The sequence below is a fragment of the Pyxicephalus adspersus genome, chromosome 5 (assembly GCF_032062135.1).
Source record: "Pyxicephalus adspersus chromosome 5, UCB_Pads_2.0, whole genome shotgun sequence".
Lineage (NCBI taxonomy): Eukaryota > Metazoa > Chordata > Amphibia > Anura > Pyxicephalidae > Pyxicephalus > Pyxicephalus adspersus.
In genome coordinates this window covers 48348022-48373601 of record NC_092862.1, presented here as the reverse complement: position 1 = coordinate 48373601, position 25580 = coordinate 48348022, and the positions used below count along the sequence as shown (strand labels likewise).

Sequence of the window (25580 nt, the reverse complement as noted above, 5' to 3'; positions counted from 1 at the left end):
AAACCCTGTGACATCATCACTTGGTCTTGGTGTTTCATTATACAACTCAAAAAGACCATGGCTTGCGGCCTCCCCAATAATGACATGGTTAGTACCACCCAGACATGATGCTGTAGATAGCTTCCAGAAAACAGAAGGCTGTATTAATGCCCATATATGGTTTGGCCACCCTATAAAGGGATTGGGATAGGCATGGGCAAACTATGGCCCGCGGGCCGTACACGGCCCAATGGGGATGTTCCTCTGGCCCTTTTGTAAGCGGCTCATGAACATGTCCCCGGATCTGAGCCTGTGTTGGGAGAGTGGGCGGGTTGTGTGCAGTGACACAGCTCGCCCAGTCTCCCATCGCAAGCTCAGAGCCTGCGATCGGAGAGTGGGCAGGCTGTGTCCCTGCACACAACCCCCCCGCTCTCCTATCATAGGCTCTGAGCTTGTGATGGGAGGGTGGGCGGGCTGTCACTGCACACAACCCACCCACTCTCCCACCACAGGCTCAGATCTGCGATGGGAGAGTGCGCGGGGTTATGCTATAATGACGTCATGTTAGGGAGGCGTCAATATGGCATAACCCCGCCCACTCTACCCTCGACCCGGCCCCTCTGGCAAATTTTTCTTCAGATTGTGGCCCCTGAGTAAAAAAGTTTGCTCACCCCTGGATTGGGATGAAGAACTGCATAAAAACTTATAATTAGCTTTACTAAAGTTTTAGCCACAAAGTTTTAGCCTCCTCCCCCCCCCCAAAAAAAATGGGTAAGCTCTCAGTCAGGGCGCCTTTCCCAAGCAGCTTTCTTTAGTTACCGGAGAAGTTCAGACCTGAAGCACCTCAAATGTTAGCCACTTTCTTGGGATGATGCATCGGAGCAAGTCATTTCTGTACAGGGGAGGTGGTAGAACAAAACTTTCATTGTAATCTCCAAGGACCCCAAAATACAGTTTATTTTATATTTCTTAGAAGAGACTTCCTTGTGCTCTGTGTGACAGAAGCAGACATGCTTTAAAAAATAGACATACATTTGTCTACTAACTGTCCTTGCCAGCATGGTAAATGTACGCTGTAATGCACAAAGGACAATCTTCAACCTTTACAAACCATTTATTGCTTTAAAAAATCAATCTGTCAATACAAATTACAATACAGAATTGCTACAACTGTAAGCTTTGTTACTTGGAGTCTGAAGAGACTTGGATATTTCATTTCTACAACTATGGCCACAAATAGCCTAAGGGGCTCAGTTTCTTTTCTAAATGAAAGTATGGCAAGACTGCATGGACAGTGGGGAGGCAAAAGAAGATTTTACAGACACATATAATTCTTCACAGGCACAGTCATATTTCTAACATTGCATACGGGTGGTATTTTCACAGGGAAAAATCTGTAATGGTGAAAACATTTTTATCACACTTTTTCCCATATCCTTGTTCTTCTATAAGCTCATGTGTTCAAAATACGATTTGCTTTACTATATAAATATGTAAGTATGCTTAACAAAGCAATCAATATATCAATTTGGGGTTATATTAAGAAACAGCATGCTGTAATCAGTGTAGGGAGGAGTCTTCTATTTAAAAAGAAATGTCTTGTGTGAATCATTGAGTCATTTCCTGTTGAATTATTTGAACTCAATATTTTCTACATGGAATTGTAAAACTGATTCAAAGTGACTAGTTGGATAACTGGGATAATGAGATAACATTATAACAGCATCTTCAAATTATAAAGAATTTGTCTATGCACATCACTTAAAACTGAAATAAAAGTGATGTTTTTCTAAAACGCTTTGGGAATGCAAAACCTGGTTGAAGCAAATGCAAGGGAAAAGCACCTGGCCATCAATTGGCAATTATCCTAAACTTATGTTGGCTGATGAAGTCCAAAAGCCTATGACCCCCTTACTCACCTACTCCCTGGTGTTATCCTCAACAAAAATCTTCTTCATCAGTTCTCTTCCAGGACGAATAACTAACTGTAACCCTAGTTTAATCAAGTAAGGGGTTTTACTTCACTCTTTGGGCACCTAATCTAAAGTGGTCTGTTTTTTTTTTTTTTCTTGCATTTTCATACAAGTTTTAATGGCTTGGAACCTATGCTTTGATTATCTGGAGCGCCTCTAGACTGGTAAAATTAGGACAGTTGACCTGATATGTAGTGTATAACCAGTATAATATGTTATAAATTGTTAAAGAATCCCTGATAATGACACACTTTTCTACATTTATAGTGTTGAATCCTGCAATTAAAGTTGGTCTAATTTGGATTTAGGGTCAATGATATATATATAATTATCTAAAAGTGGATGAAAAAGCTATACATTTTACCAAATTATCTACAAGTTCACCCTAAAAAAATCTTGTCTATATAACGGAGAACACCCCCTTTGCTGTAAAAAAAACAAAATAAGCTCTGTCACTCAAAACTGTTTAAGCTTCCTTAGGTTGGATCAAGGTCATGGAATACAGCTGTTCTTAGGCTTTGCCACAGATTTGTAACTGCATTGACCTGTGAATTATGGCCATTCTAAGATTCTAAGATTCAAGATTTTGATTTAAAAACTATTCAGGTGTACCACTTGAGACCACCTGAACTACAATATTACATTACAGTAAAATTGTAAACTAGATCCTTCTAATCCAAATTCTGCTTAGCTTTACTCCTCACAGACAGTAATCCCAGAAAGATGGTACCTTGTTGCTGCTAGCACATATTCCCTCCATCTTTCACTAGATTGAAAAGGAGTGAGCTATGGACAACGGCTAATGAAAGTGAATTGTATCTCCAGTTCTTATCTTTTTGAGAAACTGTTTTGAATTGTAAAATTATATGTTACGAAATGCAATTGCCTTATGCTAGGAAATGCAATATTTTGTACTGGGTGTAAACAAAATGTATTTAGTATTTCATTTCTTTCTGTAAATGAGTTATGACTTGCTTCTGCCTACAGCCATTTAACATAACAATACCTGCTTCTGATGCTGGAGAAGTTCGGGTGTCTGTAGCTGGGGGCTGAGGTCTCGGCTGTGCTCGCTTGTGGAATGTTGAGGATAATCTGTTAAGGCAAATACTCCATCGTCCTCATCTTCTTCTCCTTCCACCAAATCAGGATCATTTTCTCTGAAGTCAAGATGGCCAGCAAACTCGGGAAGGGTATTTAGTTGATCAATCTGCAGTTAGTAAATGTGTCAAAATATAAAAATATACATTTATCATATAAAATAAAATATGTGAATGTTGAGCTTTGGCAATAACCAAATTGTTTTGATGAGATAAAATAAATAAATAAGTGACACCTATGTCATGTATATATGAAAAATACCTTTAATACCTTGTTAACACAATTATATTTTTAGAAATCAAATCTATTATCATATAAATGGATATGAAGATATAGCAACCTCTATGTTGCAGTATAAGTTCATAATAAATGGTCTACCTTGATAGCATCTAGAGCCCAACACTGGCTTGAGTCATAACATTCTTGGGTTGGTCTTGGTCTAAGCATCCTAGTATTATGTGGATTATTAGGTAGATTCCTGATTTATTCCCAAGAGGAACTGAAATGCTTGCACGAAGCCCAAGGTTTTGAATAAATGTATGAAATTTACTTGGAGTAAAGTAATGTGAGAGAGAGTGATAATTTAATAATTAAACTTTATCAAGAGGTCAGATCTGTCCAAAGTAAAGCTAATTATATAACATGAAAATCATATTGTGAAAAAGGCATTTCAAGAATCAGAAGATTATATCTACAAAACCAATAAAAAGCATAGACAATCATTTTAAATCTTTTAAGAACCAGTATAAATGTACTTAATGATTACCTGCAGCAATTCATCTCCTACTTCCTCTTCCTCAACACGTTTGCATTGGTGCCAATGTGCTAGAAGCCATTTTAGTTTAACATAGAGAACAAAGACATTCTGCTTGAAGTTCCTTAGTTCTTGCTGTAAGAGGCTTTTTTCCTGTCCCCATGTTTTCTCCTCCAATTTATTCTGTAGTGTGAGACTCTGAACCTCCAAATCTTTCCTCCGAATATTCTTCAAATGTTCGTCCTCCAGCTGTATCAAAATAAAGATATTGTTGTAAAAATATCAATAAACTTACCAATGATCTACCATGCTGTACCTCATAAATTTGTTGTTAAACAAATGTAATAGCAGTGAGCAGTTTCTACAATAAAATATTATCCTGAAAACATAATGCAATGCATTGTCTTAAAGTAGCATAACATTTTATTAGGTGAAAGGGAACACAACCTATGACTACATTGTAACATACATTTGTATTAAAAAGGAGGCGTTATATGTTCCCCAAGGGGAAATGGGACTATTATGTTGCTGTGTTCTTCTATGATAAATGGATTACCAAGGCAGGTCATTAAAACTGATTTACATGACTTAGGATGCGAGCTAGATTTTAAAGTGATGTCTCATTATTCTATTTCACAAAATGTGACATTACAAGAAAATGCATCTAAATTGTTACACTGGTGCCTACACTTACACATAAAAATGGCTGAAAATTAAATATCATTAACTAGCTGCCACTTCATTTCTTTTTCTCAATCAGATTTTTAGCCAGTGCTGTCTGTGAAGTACTGAAGCGTGTGAAGAACTTACATTTGGTCATTCCCATAGTTCTGTCTTAACCTCCTTTGTTGCTAACAACCCCTCACTCTTCTCCTTCCTATTTATTATTTTTTCCACATAGAACAAAAAGGGGGTTTTAGTAAGCTATAGATGAGCCATTTCAATGTAAGTAATGCCACTTCACATAGAATTATACACTATCCACACTATCACCTAAACATAAAAAAGCACAGTATAAACAACAAATAAAATAATAAAACAGCATAAACATGAATGTAAGCAAGTTTTAGCCCCAGCCCTTTATTGAGTTTTTAATAAATTGAACTTATAAAAAGTAATTGTAGATATTGTATACCCAAAAATATTTAATGTTGCCATCTATATGGCGAATGATCCTACAAATGGATAAGATCTTGCCACCATATTGGTAATATAACAAATATGTTGGCAAGATCCTGTGAATGCACAATAGTGACAACACTACACTGCAACCCACTCACAATTCCTAAGCATCCTTGCCTCTACCTTCACCAATGCACCACAGCACCTGACCCCCATGTTCCACCCTGCACTCACTACAGCATCTGGGCACAGTGGCCCCTTGTTTCTACACTGCATTTCAGCTTTTGATTCTATCATCACCATGTCTGAACTACCTCCTCTAAAAATTTTACAAATTTCGAATTACCCCTCGGCAGCTAAACATTGTTCTTTGGTCACAGCACACAGGTTCCCAGGTGCCTAAAGTCTGCACATGCTGTACAGAGCACACAAGGAAGACACATCTAAACTGGGCAACAAGCTTTCTGATCCCACCACTGTGTCTGCCAAACATGGATTCCCCTGTTCTAACCATGACAGATGGCTTATTTTCAGTGCCCTAAATCCCTAACCTTACCTGCTCTGAAATAGGAACACTTTTGTTAGTATATACTGTATACAATTGCAATATTTATTGGATGGCAGGGCTCAATTTCCCAACTTCTGAAAATTGTAATTTGACTGCCTTGCACTTAACTGTTTTCAAAAGGCAAGGATCTCCGATATATAAATTAGATTATGTAATCAGTGTATTACACACAATAATCTATATCACTGGTATTTTCTGTAGAAGAATGTGAGTTGATTTGTTTTTTGTTAAACTAATTAATAAAGTCATGTGGCAGAATGGGTATTCATGTAGAAGAAACATTTAACATGATTTTATAACATTTAATAGCTTTTGTTATCTGTTTAATTGTATCTAATTAACATGGGTCTAATTAGAAACTGGGTGGTCTTTTGAGATTATGGAAATATGAGAAAAGAGTCAGAGCAGGAAAGGAATAACGGACTGGAGACAGAAAGGGAAAAGAGCGGGGACAACAATAAATCAGTTTTCTATATATGACATGGCAACTGTTGGGTCTGAAAGGCCTCAGCATAAACAGGTTACCTAAAAACAGACTGCCTACTACTCGGGCTGTTTTCTTGCAAATCAGTATAACATACTTTTTTGCTTAGCCAAAAGTCCTGAAAATGTGTACGGAGGCTAAGTAATATGGGCACTAGCCCATGCATTTTGTCTGGTTCTTCCTTTTTAAATGTTTGTCTGGTTTCCATCCACTCATTTTAATGGTGTCATCCAAAAACATACAATGGGGTACCTGAGGTCAGGACTGAGGTCCCTTTTATTACTATGAATGCTAGACTAAGACATTTTTATAATGTCATTACAACTATTTTGGGTACTGTTTCCAACTATGTTTTCATTTACATTAAAATGAGTTAAGACAAAAATATACTCAAAAATGGGTCAACAACACCCTGCAGCAAATGATACATATTTAATGTCAAGTACAGATTTGTAATACAGATCAGTACTGGAGCCCAGCTTACATCACCTAAATCTATCATGAGCAGGTAATAAGCGATCATTTGCATAAAAATGACCTGATCTATTCATCTGGGAAGTGCTTAAGTAGCTAATTATTGCTAATCTGCACAGTACAGAGGGAATGTCATCACTGTCTGATTCCTTTAATAAAATATTCCCCATCATAGTCTGTAGAAGAAGGTTCAGACCTTAACAAGTTAAGGAAGCTTATTAACGTGTACCATAGTAAGTTTTATCCACCTCAGGACTAAAGCCTTTTTCTCATGTCAGATCGTAATCACTTCTTGTTTTGGAGATCTTAATTTGTTTTTAATTGATAGCCTCTAGTGGGAAGGAATGATTTTTTTTTTTTTTAGAAAAATAAAATTCTGAATGTACAATGTATATATATATAGTGCATTCCCAGATTTCCTGTTTAACATTTTATAGCAACACAAATGGTTTAAAAGATTATGCTTTCATTAAATGTAAATGTAGCACTGAGATAAGAATGTCTTTAATAGGTTTTCAAAGCGTCGCCTATGTACAATTACACTGGGGAACAATTTTGAACAAATGTTTTGTTGACTTAAATTTTTAAGCCAATTTACACTAAAATAGGTATGCTGATTCTGAAAGTGCAGTTAGATTTCTTCTATTACGTCAGTTTTTTTCTCTACCGCTTATATAAATGCGATTGCTGTAGCGTGGATTTGTATAGGCTATTCATTTACATGCAAGACAATGTGGTCAGAGGTTGTGCGCTGCTCTATGTAGTGAATAAGCAAAATGTATTTTCTACTTACACAAGTAATATATGTTATATAATATATGTTATCCCAAAATCCCATGATCCAAGGATATAATAATATTATAACATAGGATAATTATGTCATTTATAATTTTAGTTTGATACTGCATTAGGGATAAACCAATTTTAGGGGTTTCACTTGTTGCTATCAATTTACTCAACACTGTCTCAAAAAGGGATGGGGAATTCACTGGCTTGTAGGCAGTAAAATAAAAATAGAAACTTAAAAACAGCTAAAAATGTGCAACTACCATATTGTTTGGGGGTATTAGATACACTTTCATATTTACCAATATACCATGCCCCGTTCTATACTATGGGAGCTATCTTGGTAGTGGCAGGATTTTAATTTCCTCCAGCAAGAAGCTCACACCACAGATATAAGGGCATGGTAGTGCCTCTTCTGTTTTGAAACAATACCTTCTAGATGTTCCCTTTAACACTGCACTTTTACTTTATTCTAAATTTAATTTAAACGTTAAATGGACTCACCAGTTTATGCCAAGAAATGAAAATACACAATTTTACAAAGTTTACACAGTATGCTGAATGTATTTCCATATCAAGAGGCAGGGGCATTTAGACATGTTGCTTACCTAAGATAATAAACACCTCTTTTAAAGAAGAATATATGTTGCATCATGAGATAGCATTGGTGGTGAAAGAATTACTAAGGATGTACAACTGTTAAATGTCAAAAGCTAAACTGCAGTAATTCCCAGACGTCTGGCCTGCATTAGATTGTTCTCTTTCTTTAGAGAGTCAGCTGTGTCTGGTCCTATAAAAGGTGCTGGATTAGGGGCACATAATACCTGGATGAGCCTGTCTGTCACCTTTTCATTCTCCTCTTGGTGAAGTCTCCTTTCCTGCTCAAGTATAGCCTGCAGTTCACGTAATGTTGGATTTTTTTCAGGCGACACATGATTGCTAAGCTGGATATAAAAAAAACGAAAATGTAAGTGGTATATAAACAATAAGCTAAAAGTCACAGTGTTTCTTTAAAGCAAACTTAAGCTAGTCATGCTTTTTAAAATGAATGTAGGTGGTTTATTCCCCTAAGAAAATACATTCTGATAAACTAAGAAATGATAGAACATAAAAAATGTCTGAAATTAAAAGATCCAGTAATTCATTAGTGTAGAGGAACTAATTATGTGTATTTTATTTCTGCTTTTTTTTTTACAAAAAAATCCTCTTTACACACCCACTAGGTGGATAGGGCTGGCACTACACCTGTGTGGTAACACACAAAGCCTGCTGAAGTCTGATGAAGGTGATGTGAGCATGGTATACTTGAATATTAAGAGAAATGTATGTTGAGATATATATATATTCATTCTTTCTTGTTATCAGACTTTACCTAGTCGGCAGCTATTGTATATTAAATAAATCTATATCTTACCCTAACCCTGTCATATTTTTTGAAAATTCATATCTTTCCCTAAAGCTAACCTAAACATTTTATGTAAATCCATTTTTTTTCACTTTTTTTAGAGCTGTGAATTCCCAAAGCTGCCTAAAGGATGGATCTACCCCCCTTCACCCAGAGGGGGCATCCAGGAGGATCCATAAACACAAATGCATGTCTTGGCTAAACATTTTTTCTTAGTGCTATGTTGCAGGAAAGGGAAAGGAGGAAAGAACAGGTAGGAAGATTTAAATAATCCAATCCATGTTCCTGTAAGTGGATTAGTACTTGACTTTTTAACATTAAAAACTTTCAGGGAACCCCTGCTATAATTACTATATCTAAAGTATATTAGCATACGGGTCCACAGGAAAAATGCCTGAAATTTTGCTGACCAGTGACCTTACAGATAGCCAAAAAGATCATTGGTGTCAGAAGTAACTGACCTGTGAGGTCCAAATTGCTCAATACTCAAGGAACCCCTAGCCACCTCAGGAGGAGCCCTAAAGTTCCTCGAAAACCTGGTTGAGAAATATTGCTTTCAAGATCAAATGCCTGGTCCCACAGACATAAGGTCCATCAAAAAGTGAGGAAATTGCACACCTGTCACCTCACATGTTAAAGCACCAAACACTTACTGTTTTAGCATAGACTAAAATCAATAAAAACAAGGTAACAACTTTTAATGTTTTAAAAAGTTGTAGTAAATTTTAAAGTATAGTAAACATGACTTTTTTAAAAGCTAAATCATGTCCTAGCGGATTTGTATCCCTTTAAATTTAAATACTGTCCCTGAAAATACTGGGCTGTATAATCATTAGGTTTCCACTACATTTATCAAATACCTTTTCAGTTTGAAAAGGTTAATAACTGAATCCGTTCCAATTAATCAATTAGAACAAAGTCAATGTGATCAGTTACTTTTTTTTTCACATCTTTTTTTAAATTACATTAGAAATGCTCTGCAAAAATTTTTTTTATTAAACCTGGTCCTATCATAACAGGGGGAATGTAATTAAATACTTTAAAGCTATGTTTCAAATACCTTCATTGGACATGACATGACAATGAAGCTTTTACATACAATATGCAAACACTTTTCTTGGCTGAGTATTTTGAGTTTATTACTATGAAAAGGGATATATATCACATTGTTTATTGATGGATTGTACAAAAAATTGTACTGGGAATGGTCAACATGAACTTCTGTAGCAACATATTTACTTAAGTTATATAGATATAAATACTCGGTGGGCATAATCGGCTGGATGGGAGTCCCCATGTGTGCACAGAGAATCCGCCCATTATAGTGGGTGTGTGCTGTGTGGGACCTGCACGGACTATGCCCACTCTGATTCCATGAACGTGCTCTGCACGGAGCCCGCACCGACTCATTACCCTCACATTACCCTGGTGGGCATGTGCTGTGCGGGACCCATGCAGACCACGCCCACACTAAAACTCAGTACGTGCTGAATGGTCGGCCCCCACATGTTTTCACGTCACCAAATCTGTCCCTCTTTGCAAAACGTTTGGACAGCCCTGATATAGAGGAAGAATTCAAAAAAGCAAATGTATGACAACATTTCAGGTATTAAACACTTATAGCAGCTGCTTATATTCTTAACTGCAGGTAGGCCAGGAATAATTACAGCAAAAACAAATGTTAGCATGCTGCAAATATTATCTCATATTTACTAGTCTAGTGTATTTTTCAACCTAAAAATCCTATTTCGGAAATGAAGGGTATAGATTTAAAAATGACTATTGTAAATTATGCGTCAAGTATTTTCTTTAGGCTCAAATGACAAACAGCAGGTAAACCGAAATTACAGCATATGGGACACTGCCATTAGGCTGTCTGGTTAGAATAAATACACATGTTCATAAGTCTGTTGACACCTATCACACCTATATAAGATTGTTGTCCATCCCACTACAAACCCATAGGAATTTGAAAAGTAAGATATTGCACTCCCTTGAAGGTACAACTGCAGGATTTGTGGAGTACATCTGTGGAAATCCGTGCAAGAAGAACCATCTGTGAGATCTGGTACTGATATTTGACAGAGATTCGCTACACAAACGTTATTCCATTTGATCCAAAAAGATGTGCAAGAGGCTTGAGGTCAGTACACCATGCTGACCACAGGAGATTTTACACTCCAAACCCATAAAAAATATATCTTTTTGTACCAGGGAACCTAATTAATGTATAGGACAAGACTGTCTACAATATATTTGTATGTTGTAGCATTAACAGTAAAGTTCATTGGAAGCACCTGAACACAATAAAAGGCATTCACATGCTTTTCACTATATAGTGTAGGTGTGAAATATAACATTATTTTAACTCTAATTTATCACCTTCATAATAATTGTAAATTCTGTTTTTGTAATTGTGTACACTGTACATCGAAAACACTTGTGTCCCATGACTATCTTAAACTATCTTCCACTTCTGATTTTACTTAAGCCAGTGCTAGGAAATGTGTTCACGTGACTCAAGCTTAGTGCTGGTAAACTGTACACGTCCTACACCCTAAAAACAGTAATAGTGTCATCTAGTTGTAATAAGTTATACAACAATGCTGACCTCTAGACTGAAACCGCCCTTCTCTCCTGGCCTGTAGTGTATACTGTCCCCATCTGCTCTGCGATGTGATTCATGATTTACAAGGAGACGATGGGAATCTTCTTCATGCTCATGGTGGGGTTGCCATTCCATTTGTTCCCTCAGCTTGGACTGCTAGGTGCATGGGTAGTATTTAAACACAAATAAAAAGAAGACAAGGGATGGGGAGGTAAAAAAAACAAAAAAAAAAACAAAACAAACAAAAAACCTTACAAACAAATGTACAAATAAAAAAAAAGGGGTAGGGTAGACAACTTAAAAAAAAACTACAAGACAAAGAAAAGCGTGAAGAGGAAGACTAACTTAAAAATGGTGGAGTAAGACAGTGATGAAAATAAAACCAAAAAGAGTATGAGCAAAATGATGGGCTGGAATATCTGGAAAGCAAAAAGAGAAAAAACAAGGGGAAAAAAAGAATGCAAACACCGGTTATGAGGCGCGCATGCAATGAGAGGTGCATATGTCATACCAACGACAAGCGTGCAGGCCATGAAAGCAGCAGCATACCAAGTTTCTTCCCCATTGTAATGGTAAAAAGTTCCATTTGATGTGTGCAGTATGAACATGCACTGCTAAAAAGTCTAGAATCCCTTTACTTAAATACTACAATACTGGCAAATATATTTCAAATGATCAAAGCTAAGATAAAAAACATAAAAAACATAAATTTCCCTAATAATAGATGCTTATAACTGCAGTAATTGCGCCTTTCTACAATCTAGTAAAAAAAAAATTGGTTGGGGAAAAAAGAGTGCTTGTTTGTTAATAGCAAAAAGAAGCTGAAAGTAAAGCATACAAGCAACACCAATACCTGAAAGTCGGTTATGAGTTCTTTTCCAAGATTTCCAATTGGAGAATCTCGAGAAGCAGAAGTCAAGCTGGACAAATAACTAGATGATTCCGTGAGATGTGGCATTGGGGATAGGTCCTGTGGATGCTCTTTTAGACTTTCCTCTGTGTGCTCAACCATTTCTAAAAAGTTATGTAATTCTTTCTTGAATACTTTCATTTTTGTATTGATGCTGCCTAAAACGTCCGACCCAGAGGCATCTCCTCTATCTGGACAGCTTTTTAATACTTCCTCCACAGAACTGCTTGTCATCTGCAATTTGGCATCATAGATCAAGCTGTCTGTGTCTGTTATTAGACGTTCCACAGACTTTCCTAGTCGTTCAGCCTCACGTTTCATGTTCATAAAATGGTGTGCATCTTCTCTCAGTTTAACCAGTTCTGCACAATATGCGTCACCCACCTCAGAGGGTTTTATGCTCTCAAATCCTGAGGTCTTTTCATAGGCATCTTCTGAATCACTTTCTCCTCCAATAGGTCCCTCTCTCTTTGGTTGAATATGACGACCATCTTCACTATCACTTTCTTTTTTTCCGGCGTCACTTTCTGCATCACTATCACGTGGACTTGTGGTTCGCATTCCCAAGTGTGACACAAGATCATAGCGTTGAACATTTGATAGTAAAACTCGATTTTCATATTGAAGTTTCATTACCTTTGCACTAAGCTCACTTATCTGAATACGAGCTGCCTTCAGCTCCTCCTGTATTGACCCATTGCATTTGGATGAGTTGTCATCAATCCAGACAAGGTCCTGCACAGGACCAAACTTAAATCTATTGAGCTCAGTTGTGAGCTGTTTATTGTGATCCTCTATCTCAGAAATGGATCTCCTCAGCAGCTCTGCTTCCTCTTCCACAAACTGGAGGTGGCGTCGTAGCTCTGTGGCAGATTCCATGGAATCACCATATGGTGAGGTAGGAATGCTTGAAACATACTCCCTGCTTAGAAATTCTTTTTCATACTGACACCTGAGGTCTTCCATTTCTGCTTTAATGCCCCTGTTTTCCACCTCTAACTCAACAATTTTTCTCCCGAGGATATTAGCTTCTTCTTCAACTAACTTAAGACGTAGTTTCAGCTCAGCTTCTCTCGTGCTGGGTGGGCCCCCGGTCTCTCCTGTTGGTAGAGGACTTTCTACATCTCCATACACTGATTTGTATTTCTCCAGTTCCTGATCTAGTTCATCCTTCTCTTTTCCAAGTTTGGCCATTTTTTTTCGCATCAACACTGCTTCTTCCTTTGCAAATTGGAGCTGGCATTTTAAATCAGCACTGTCCTCCTGTGTAGTAGAAAAATACAAATAGCATTTTAAAAAATAGACACAAATATCAATGCATTCTACAAATAAATGGAAAGATGTCATAAAATATTGGTAATATATGACCTCTATACAAACTGATTTCCACTTTGAGGTTACCAATTCTCGGCAGTAATTTTGCAGCTGAGCTGATGAAATTCAAAAGTTCAGTCTTCAACAAATTATTCGTCCTATCAACCCAACTAAACTCTTATCTCCCTATGACTTATGATATTTCCTGTATGAAGATAACATCCAGATTTACTGCTGGCTTGTTATTTCACTGATGGAACAATGAACTATTACTGTACATTACTGTATTACTGTAGCGTATTACACTATCTGTGTAGATGTTTGGAAAGTACCTAAAACATAATCTATACAAAATTGACCTAATTATCATCCCCTTTTCACTTTCCAAATAATATCTATTTTATAATAAAAGTTAAATTTAACTTTATTACCATATCCCCAGCTTTGTGTCACCCTTGACTTAGCCCCATATATAGCTTTTATCCAATGCATCACTATTCAAACCCATCTACTAAACCATTACTGAACATTACAACCCCATTTACAATCTCTGAAATCTGAATTGCAGCTCAAATTTAACAGCAAGCGAAGTGGAACCCATCCCTGAACCCACCATAATCAATACCCAATACACTTTACTTTGGTGGAAATAACTATTGTACAATAACTGTTTATGAAAATACTCATTTACCTTTTGTAAGTGATATTCCACATCTAAAGAAAACCAAGATACATATGGCTAGTAATTGTACAATATGCTCATAATGAATAATACAATAACGGATTCTGTAGATGATACAGCTGGGGCCAGCACAGCCCCTGCCTACTACTTGTCCCCAAAACAGATTATTACTCATTACAGTGCTTGAGCACAGATCCTACCTGATTCACAGTCTTATTTTTTACGGTAACATTTTATAAAAAAAAATATACAATCTCAGAATTGAAATACCTGGCTGGTGGTCTTCTTATCTTTGTGCATCTCTCGACTTCCTCTTCGTTTTAGCGTACTCTGAAAAAGATATATAGAAAGGAGACTTTTGTCATTCTGAGATATTGAAACATTGATCAATTACACTTTTCCAAAAGAAATTTCTCTTCTGGGTGGTATAATAATGTTAACATGGAACTCAATGTAAAAAATTCTCAGCTAGCTATAGCCATCCGACTCACCTCCTAAACTTTCTGATCAATTTTTCACTATGGTCTTTGCCAGATACTTTAAATTTTAGTGAACCCTTCTTGTACTCCTTGCCCACTGAATTCATTTCTGGCCCAGCTGCTTTAATATGTGCCCAATCACTTTACTTTTTATCCAGAACTTTTGCATTTTTGCTGAGAAACATCAATCTCATAGGTGGACAAGAGCTGGCTTTGGAATTATTTCAGCATTGTTGTCACAGTTTGAATGTCCAAGACAAATAAAAGGCTGAGAATTAAGTCACCATGTAAGTAAACTATTACATTGTGGTGGCCTTGCCTTTAGGGTACAGAATAGAACTCTTCCAATTTCTCCACTTTCTACTCCTCTAACTCACCTTATTATTACCTACAACTCAATAACTCCCATCAGTAGCTCTCCACATTGCTTTCCATGTACTAATTCTCTAACTTAAAGGAAGGTGATGAAAACATGGTATCCAGAACCCACCACTAGGTTCTCTCTGGAGGCCAGAAGGCCTGTTCTTAGGTACTGGTGCTGGGTGCTAACAGATAGAAGTCTTGACAAGTGATTGCTGATATCAAGCATAGTTACACACACCATTTTATCCTGATGGTATCTGGTGACATTTTAAAGACCACTACTTAACTCACCCACTTGCCACTGAGACCAAGGTTCTTAATTTTTACCTGATAGCTATATAAAAGAAAGCACTCCTGTGTGCCTCTAACTAGTAAAAATTTTCCTGAGTTTAAAGTTATAATCATTACCTACCCCTCCCCTGGTCAATTGAACCCTTCTTGGTCACTGAGACACTCTTACTGGAACAGCACCCAATTAAACAATTTCAGGTCCCAGTAACAAAGTAAAACTAGTTACAAAGTTTAGCACAGTGGATGGTTTTCTGGCTAAGAAAAAGACAATACAGAAATTAGAATCACAATTGACACAGTTATATTATTTTGTATACAATAATGTTTTTTAAAAGAGCTGCAAAATACTGTACCGTTTAAAAAAACAAACTAAATATGAAATAATTGTACAAAGTGCTTGAGTTTTTAGAAATCTCAAGCCTTTTTAACAGCAAACCTTACAACTGCATACCAAGATAGTGTTTTTCTGATAAACACATCCAGACACCCATCTGGCAAATAAAACATGTTCATACTTTATAGAAGGAAACACCAAGCAAGTCTAATGGGTGATACTCTGTAATTGATGACTGTGAAACTGTAGGGCACTATCCTAAAAATTGTCCATGCTGGGGTAAAACACAGCTTATATGAAAACGGTTACTTTTCTCTGCAGTGAAAACAATACAACCCTTTTAACTTGTGGTGAGAACTCTAGAAAATTACATAGCCATCTTCAGTTGTTGGTAAAAGGTTTACCAGAATTAATTTACTGTTCCAAAGCTCAGTGTTGGCAAGGTTTACACAACTTTGTAATCTGAATATAATGTAAACATTACACACAATAAAATAACAAAGATCACATCAGCTTTCTGATATGTAACGTTGTACAACAAAAAGCTGCTTCAACAGCCCTGGTAGAAGAGAGTCTGCCAGTTTTATTCCCTGCACTAACCAAAACAATGAATAGCAAAACTGCAAAGTAAAATACTCAAATATCAAAAAAGTATTATTTTATGATACTTTTCTCTTCAATTTTAAACTTACTGAGCTTACAATTCAGCATCAAGTTTTGTAAAAGATATTATTACTTTGTCCTACAATGTATATTATTATTACATAGTATTTATATAGCACCGACATATTACACAGTGCTTTACCATAGTCATATGTCTTTAATACAGTCTAGGGTCAATTTTAGGGGAGAAGCCAATTAACCTAACTGTGTGTTTTTGGGATGTGGGAGGAAACCAGAGTACCCGGAGGAAACCCACTCAAACACAGGGAGGACCTGCAAACTCCATGCAGAGAGTGTCCTGGCCAAGATTTCAACCTTGGACCTAGCATCTGAGCCACCTAGAACTAAACACCCAGACTGTCATGTACCCATATTGTCCACCAGCCTGTGACCATCTACAATTCATTCAGACAAATTGTGTTCCTGTAACTACCTTTTTCGCCTGCTTTTAGCAAAGAGGTCCAGCACTATCATAAAAATCTACCAAGCACCAGCAGCGTTCCTAGGTTGGCCAGAACCTCTGCTCAGTTTGGCTTGCTCACTGCCTATGCGTGCTGTGCTGCCTGGCCCTGATATCCAACTCTGGCTCCTGATCCTGCTGTTCCTGACCTATCCTGATCCTGATTTTGCTGTCCAGCCTGGCACATATATATAATATTTTAATTGATATTACCCTTTTGTTGTTTTTAAGACCAACTTGATCCTACCATTGCCATTCTATCTGGCTCATATGTGTTGTCACTAAAATATTTATATTTCACGAAAATGTGATTTTTCTAAAAGCATTCCAAAATAAGCAACATCAGTGAATTTTTAAAATGTAAACTATCGTTACTAAACACGTAATATATATACATATACATATATATATATACACACACAGTATTTATATATATATATATATACAGTATTTATTTATATATATATATATATATATATATATATATATATATACAGTGCTGAACCTAGCAAATTTTTTAAGCCGGGTGGGAAGAAATTGTAGGTGGGTGGCAACCCCTGTATTGTGACCCAACTCCTCCATAACCACCGAAAAACAGCCAGGTGGTTACTAAAAAGTGCTGGGTGGTGCGCCCAGCTAATAGGGGCTGGGGAGAACACTGTGTGTATATATATATATATATATATATATATATATATATATATATATGTATGTAAACAGTATCTAAAATGTCTGCATTCAATAAACCAGTTGAGATTGCACAAAGAAATGCATTAGGCATGCAGAGTGACACTTAATTGACATTGGGGGTTGGGGGTACCGTGTACGTCAGGGCTGCTTTATACTTCTAGTATGGCCCTGAAATGTTCAGTGCTTAGAAAAGTTCCCTACAAATTCTCCAAGCAATTGTTTGATATGGTGAATGTCCATACTCCCTGCAGACAAGTAGAAGAGAAGATAAGGCTTTAAAAATTTTGCTGATTTGATAACTATGAAAATTTTATTCCTTCCCCAGTGACACAAGTTACATTTTTCATTCTCACTGCATGCATTTTTATGTATTGACAACATAATACACAATTTAAAACTGGTTATACACAATGGTGTTAATTGACTTTTATTATAGCTTTTCATATTCCTCCACATACAGTAGTCCATTGTACTCATACTCTAGCACTAATTCAAGTGAAAGCAGAATTAGGGAACATTAGCAGAATTAGTGACAGCAAAGCACACTAAAACTACAGCCTAGCCCCACATAGTCCACTAGTATTGCATGAAATGGGCTAGAAGACAAAATGTTACCAAGGTTACTATGCCACTACGGTATATTCTACTGGTGCAATTAAAGTTCCAGGGGACCCCCGGCATATTCATAGTCCAGTAAGCCAATAAAAAAAATCAGAACTCCGCCAATAAAAAAAATCAGAACTCCACAGCTGAGAAAAATCCATTTATTCAACTTCTGAAAATGTAATTCTTCACAATGCTTATATTTATATATATATATATATATATATATATATATATATATATATATATATATATATATATATATATATAGAGAGAGAGAGAGAGAGAGAGAGAGATGATTGAGGGCTTATTTTTAAGTGCTTGTTAAGAATATGTAAACATAGTGTTCATGAACTAGGCACAAGTTTACCTGTACACTTTTCAGCAAATTTCATCCTGAACCAACATGACTGGACATTGAAATACCTCTCAAACCATCTCTACTTTTAAAATTACAGAACTCTTACATGAGGAAAATTAAGTTCGGTATGAAAATACACAAAAGACAAAATGAATACATTTGTTCATTACCGAATTAATCCGAAACTGGAAAGTTGAAGGGCATGGACAGGAAATTTAGACGGTCTGGCATTGAGCAGAGGAATTAGTGTGTCTGACGACACTTGTGGATTATGTCATCTTTTTTAACCCGGACTGGCTAAAAGTTAATAAAGAAGACAAAGTACTACACAAAATAAAAATTATGCACCCAGTTTACCACTATCATCTAGGTTGGTGCCATTGCTCCCTGCAGCTGTTGGAGGGAAAAGAGACCTCTGACATAGACATGGTAATGTGGGTCCCTTGCTTCCCTGTAGGCTACATGACGTTGCCAAACTACTTAGATAAGCAATTCCGTACTTCAGTATGGTCCTTGGTCCTTTAATATTATTAGCTAACATGTTATTAGTTTATCAAAGCTGTGCACATCAGCTACAACGTATGTTTGCTGCAACAAGTAACATTACGTATTGGTAACCATATAGTTGCCATATTGCCCGGACAGCATTTCCCCACAAGTCACTTATCATTTGCTAGGGAAAGAGCGCAGAAAATGCAAAACTCTGCAAAATATTTTCTAACGCCATCTGTTGCTTTGGCAGGTTTCACAGACATTTGTTTTGGCAACCATGTCAATGTATGTCATTATAAGAGTGACACATTCAATATAACAGATTATTACTACAATTGCCTTCATTTTTCTTAAGCAAAGCAATTTTGAAAGGTGACTAATGATTTAATTTTCATGACAAGATTTATTATCAATTAAGAAGTTTCCTCTTTAATTCAAGATGAATTGTTGGAGAACAGTGAGTTGAACACCAACTACACTATTTTGAAAAAATATATCAAGATATAATTACTGGAGGGAGTTCTTTTAGTTAGCTAGGACTAGGATATCTTGAATAAAAAAACATTGGAAATTATGCCATTCATAAAAAGGTACACTGCACAACATTATTGTGTATGCAGAAACGGAAAAGAGACATAGTACACTATTTCCAAGATCTGGAGCCTTATAGAAATGATCATACATCCCATTCTACTGGCATTACATTTGGATTATATTATCAAGCTTAAAATGTACACTTAAAAATATGCTGATTATTTCCTGGACCATATGTACCATATTTTTACTTCTGGCCAATTCCTTCACTGGAATAATAAAAAGGGATAGAGCTAGGTTACAGTGCCCACATTTGTCTATGCTTATGTTTGGGTAAATCCAATGGTTGTAGACCTATGGGGCTTCATAGAGAAGATACAATAATAATCAGGCCCACTCTGTGTTTGCACAATTGCCTGTAGTCTCTATCAAAAGGACAAATAACAGGGAGACAACGTAGGAGAACAATTAGTGGACAGGTCACAAAAATACAGCCAGTTAAACAAGGACCTGTATAGCAGATATTTATTAAATAAAGACTCAGACTTAATAAGATTGAAAGGGAATTAAATTGCTGTGGTTTGACTTTTTATTTTCCAATTCCAATATGTCCCTGAAATTAACAACACGGAAGCTTGTAACATGGCATATTAGTGATTAGGTTTAGAGCAATGTTTCCTGATGTTTAATGTGTGTTTAGAATGCATAGTAAACAATGGTCACAATCCAGTTCATTAAATACATCCCATTGCTTATACCTAAACAGTGTATGTGGCAACATTACTTCATTTACTGATATATTTTATTTTTATGTATAATTTTTTAAATCTTTTGATCTACAAATATAACATTTGTACATATGAGGGCCAGGCGATTCTGCAGGCGATTCTAGACCTCAAAGTACTAGACAGATTCCAGAGCCCTGAAAACCACAATGGCTCATGGTGCTACTGGCATAAGTGGGATTTCTGTGGTTATCAGTACCACATAAGTGGCCAGTGGAATTTTTTCACTGCTGGCCTAGCTTTCTGCAATGGTAAGTAAAATAATAGCATTGTTCTATTGGGGCCAAGACACATTCGCGCATGCAGTACAAAATGACGTATGTTTGCAAAATTATTGACAATTTGTTTTATAAAACATAAAAAGATGTTTGCAAAATTATTGACTTTGTTTTATAAAACATAGAAAGATGTTTGCAAAATTATCGACAATTTGTTTTATAAAACAGAAAGATGAAGAATGATCAAGAAATATGGATGTGAAGCAACTTACCCCTCATGCACCCTCAGTGCTATTATTGTAGCACAAATTTGTTAAACTAAACAATTACCAGAGTAGCCTACATTTTTCCCAGCCTTTAGGGTCATTCAGATGAAAATAATATTGACAACAAAGGAATTTTGAGAGCAACAATGCCATCTGCACTAGATAAACATAAGTGCTGTTCAATAGCTAGGCTGTAGTTAGTTTTACATGCAAACTTTTAATATGTGATTGATGTGTACCATATAAATGAAACACTTCTAAATATATTTTCTTTTTAGTAGAAAAGGTGGGTTGTCCTAATTTACATAATACTACATAATCAACACATGATATAATAATATAACATGCAAACAACACACATGGTTGTAAAAAAGGAGGGGTGTTGTGGAATAGATTTTTTGACGTCTGGAACATTTTGCATTTTGACACGTAACCCATAATGTAGTTAAACTGCAGATAAAAGGGTATCTAGTATGTATCGCACAGCCCTTGTTCAATAATCCATTAAGTGGTTCACTGAAACAGCCCTAGAGAGGTGGTAAATTGCTTGCTGCAGTATCCTGAGATGGTACTTTATAGGAGAATCAAATTTCTCAGGAATACAGAGTGCATGAAAAAGGAGCGTAAAACCAAGGGCATGACACCAGTAAGGTGACAGAAAGTACAGAAAAAAGTGTTACATAGAAAGCAAAGGTAAATTTTTATTTTGCAATTTTTATCCCGCTTGGGTTTTACTTAAAGAAGAATTTCTATTTTTTAAAAAAAGGTATATACAGTAGAACCTTGATTATCCTGAACTCAGATAACCGGAAAACGGAGGCAAGTCTCCCCCCTCAAGTCTTGTGCTGATTGGCTGCAAAAAGGGAAACCCTGATGACAGCTCAAGCATCATCAGGGTTTCCCTTTCCTCAGCCAATCCCGGAGCAGAGCAATCAGCAGAGCTCTGCACTGCTGACAGCTCCGCTTTCTTGATTGCTTCCGCAGCCCTAGCAGAGCTGTGGCATCAGGGTTTCCCTTTTCTCAGCCATTCAGCACTGGAGGTGAAAGGGAACAAGTCTCCTCAGTCTAGTCTAGTGCTGAATGGTTTGGAAAAGGAAACCTTAGTTACCTGGAAACTACTTTTTCAGAATCGGCCATTCCCTGTGGGTGCCAGATAACTAAGGTTTTACTGTACCATACAAAAATGTGACTTTGTCATTTGTGGTTTTTAAGATTTACCTTATTATTTTTGTTACAGCCGCTGACATTTTCTAATACTATCAATAGTTATAATGCAATATGGAGCCCTAATAGCATTCTGTACCTCATTGGTCTATGGAATGCTGCCAGAAATGTTGTTTTGTGTTTGTGTGAGTAGGTTATTGCCTTTCTCATTTTTTAGAAAAACCTTGCAATAGGAATTTGAGTTTTTATGAAATACTAAGTGCTAATTAGTTCTAAAAGGATGCAGACACTAAAGTCGTCCTCATCAGAACATGGACATTTACCAGGTAGTTTTAATAATCTAGAACCTCCTATTCTAGAAAGGGCATGGTAAAACAGACAGCAACTTTTTCAGACCATAAAAACACAGCAATCTACAACAAAATTTGTTAAACTCTTTGCACTGTACATAGATCACACAAATGGAATTGTAGAGGTACACTAAATCGTGAATTAAAGCATTAGTTGCAGAAAGATTAATAATAGGATTAATGAAATCCCAATTGGTGATAGGTATAATAGCTGCAGAAATCTCCCATCTGATCTCTGCTTATAAGAAACAAAAATCTTAGCTTCTTTATAAAACAGAATGAGACAGAACAACCCCTTTTATAAGAAAGTACTAAGAAATGCTGCTGAACTATGTTTTGTGTGTAAGCTCAGAACAATTTGGGGGAAAGGGTTTGCATTTTGCTTTGAAAATGAACGAAAGGTCTCTTGCTATCATTGTATTTTTATTGAAAATCCTGATAAATACTTACTGCATAACAAAGAACTGCAGGCCGACTGAAAAATACAAATGAAGATAAATACATAAGAACTACTAGACATGAACAAGGATTTGTAACCCTGAACAGCCAACTTGGTCTAGAGACCAGAGCCAAGCAGCACAGACAGGTCTTCACTTTTCAAGATACAGTGGGCCTAATTTATTAAAGCTCTCCAAGACTGCAGAATATAGACTATCATGGGAGAACCTGGGTGATCCAACAAACCTGCAATTGATCTGGTCCAGGATTTAAAGCATTTGCCAACTGTAGTGTAAGAAATCAACAAGTGTAAGAAATCAACTCCAGGTTTGCTGGATTACAATAGCTTACAACTATGGCTAAGCAAACCTTTTTCCTGCTCTGTATGTACATAATATATATTTTTATATGTGTTCTATCCGTGTATGTATATAATATATGTTCTTATATGTGTTATATCTGTGTATGTACATAATATAATTCCTATTTGTGTTCTATCTGTGTATGTAAATAATATATATTCTTATATGTGTTCTATCTGTGTATGTACATATTATACTGTATGTTTTTCTATGTGTTCTATCTGTGTATTTAGTGGTATATCTAGAATTACTACCTAGAAATACATTCAACATAAAAAAACAACGCATTTCAATGCATGTCTGCAATTGATTCTAGAGAAAAAAAAACAATGAAACCACAAGGCTGATAATGCTTCTTGTGTTGACCTTCATGAATGATCTGAAGCATCTACTTACACCCACTGACCTGCCCAGAAGTAACGATCACAGTGGCCCAGATCATTTCCATCTATCATCTACCTAAAAATAGAGTATTTTGTACAATGCCCTTGTAATGTTCATTCAAGGATACCTGCTGTTGGGACCATTGATCAATATTTCACAAATGTTCAGAGCCATAACACCTAGACAAGTAGCTCTGCCCTACATTCAACCCATTTGTCTAGAACGATTTTGCTTACATATACAGTTAAAGTTCAGTCAAATGTTCAAATGAGCTAAATAGATCTGACGACTTTCCTGGAAGGATTTTCAGACATGGCGAGGAACATGGAAATAGATACACAGTGTATGAATTAAAGATTCCCCTTGTGTATAGAAAAGAGCTGCATCTGCAGAGCTTCTAAGCTGAGAGTGCCTTTCTATGCTATTAATGGAAGAGACGCCTAATGGCTGCCAGTGTCATGTGCTGGAAGCATTTACAAGCAGCTCAGGATTCAGCTAGCCCTGGCAAGCTCATAAACTACCTGCAGACAAAATGCATACTTGAGAAATGGAAACCCTCCTCTATGGTATAAAAGATGTTTATATTATAATACAAACTTCACAAAGAGGGACAATTCCTGCACATAATAAAGTTACAGTTCCAAAATGTGCAGACCTGAAAATATGGACTTCTTTTTGTGCAATTAGGCACAACATTTTCATGTAGCTTGGGACTAAGTGGAAAGAGATAGAACCTCTGTGAGGTTGTCTAATTGGTGGAGAGATCTAGCCCCTCTACATGTTTTAAAGATTAATTTCACTGTTGGAATAAAAAAATGCTATCAGTGTTGTAGTGAGAATAAATTTTAATAGGGACATGTGTTTATAGGGTTTTTTGCCTTCCTCTGAATCAGCTATGTCTATAGGGTTTTTATCTGGAATATGTTTATTTCCCTAGTGGGTAAACTTGATGGTCTTATATCTTTTTTCAACCTAACTATGTAACTAGGTGTCAGAGTGATGACTGACATAAGTGAGATTTTCCTAAATTTTGTTGTCTTGTGTCTCCAAGAAAATGATAAGCACAATACAATATCCCTAATGGAAAGACATACAAAAACATTCTTTTTTCCCATTCTAAAAATAAGTTTACACCATGCTAAATACATAAGCAAAAGTGAACAAACAATTCAATGGGCTCAAAGTTCCTGGCACAAAAGGGCTATCTTACCCTTTAATATAATGATCAGGGTAAATATAAAAATGTCAAATGTTTGGCCAATATTAGAGATAGAACCATGTGTAGCATATCCTGACTAGTATTTTATTAAAGAATGATAAAGCTGTCAGATTCTAAATCCTCTAAATTTATAGGGATCCTATTTCATGTTCTTCAATATTAGCTAAAATTAAAGAAATGCAAACAATGCGTTGTTTCATAACAAACAACATCTGGAAACAAACAGTAGGAAATAAGATGAACATCTGTCTCATTCGAGTGGACCAACCACACCACTATTTATGGTAATATCATCCATGGCACGCTGCTACTTTCCCACCAAGAGATTGCATGCAGTTATTTGTAAGCACTTTAACATATTGTCACTCTGATTATTTATATTTATTTTGTAGACATAACAGCGGGTGCACTTCAACAGCACAATTACAGCACTGCCTGAAATAAACAGAGTGTTCTTTGGCTGTACACAAGTTTGAAGACAATCCTCTGCACAGTTCTGCCTGCACATCTTTTTTATAGGAAAGAACTACTTTAAACTGTTTCCATTTAAGGAGAACAGCAAGAGTCAGAATACACTTTTGAGTTATTCTTTTTTTCTGTCAGACAGCCTGGCTCTGCTTTTGATGGTCTGTAGACTTCTATTAACGATCTCCAAAAAGTATTTTTGGGTGATTTAGAAGAGCACACAAAAGGATTGAAGCTTTTCAAAGCCACAAAAAGGATAGGCTCAAGAAAGCTGTGCATATAAGATTTTATCTTCACAAAGTTCATTTACAGAACATGTTACACAAAGAAAAACAATGCATATATTACTAGCAGAGAGGCATCTAACATCCAAACAAGGCACAAAGGTGACGCGCAATACAGGAAAACATACCGTATTTTTGGACTATAAGACGCACTTTTTTTCCCCCTAAAGTGGGGGGAAAATCAGGGTGCGTCTTATGGTCCGAATGCATATTTTTTT

General features: G+C 36.4%; 1 protein-coding gene across 4 annotated transcripts in view; it reads right to left on the bottom strand.

The window, feature by feature from the left end:
* The window catches only part of MTCL1 (microtubule crosslinking factor 1), a 91469-nt gene that overhangs the window by 26954 nt on the left and 38935 nt on the right, over nucleotides 1-25580 (bottom strand). For 2 of the 4 annotated variants that reach the window (XM_072411429.1, XM_072411426.1), the window contains exons 4-9: nucleotides 14428-14487; nucleotides 12105-13424; nucleotides 11255-11407; nucleotides 8063-8182; nucleotides 3817-4053; nucleotides 2959-3159 (exon numbers count right to left, since the gene is read on the bottom strand). In XM_072411429.1, the coding sequence (XP_072267530.1) occupies nucleotides 2959-3159; nucleotides 3817-4053; nucleotides 8063-8182; nucleotides 11255-11407; nucleotides 12105-13424; nucleotides 14428-14487 (2091 nt within the window). The remainder of the gene's footprint in view (nucleotides 1-2958; nucleotides 3160-3816; nucleotides 4054-8062; nucleotides 8183-11254; nucleotides 11408-12104; nucleotides 13425-14427; nucleotides 14488-25580) is intronic. The other 2 variants (XM_072411428.1, XM_072411430.1) reach the window with 2 other exon arrangements.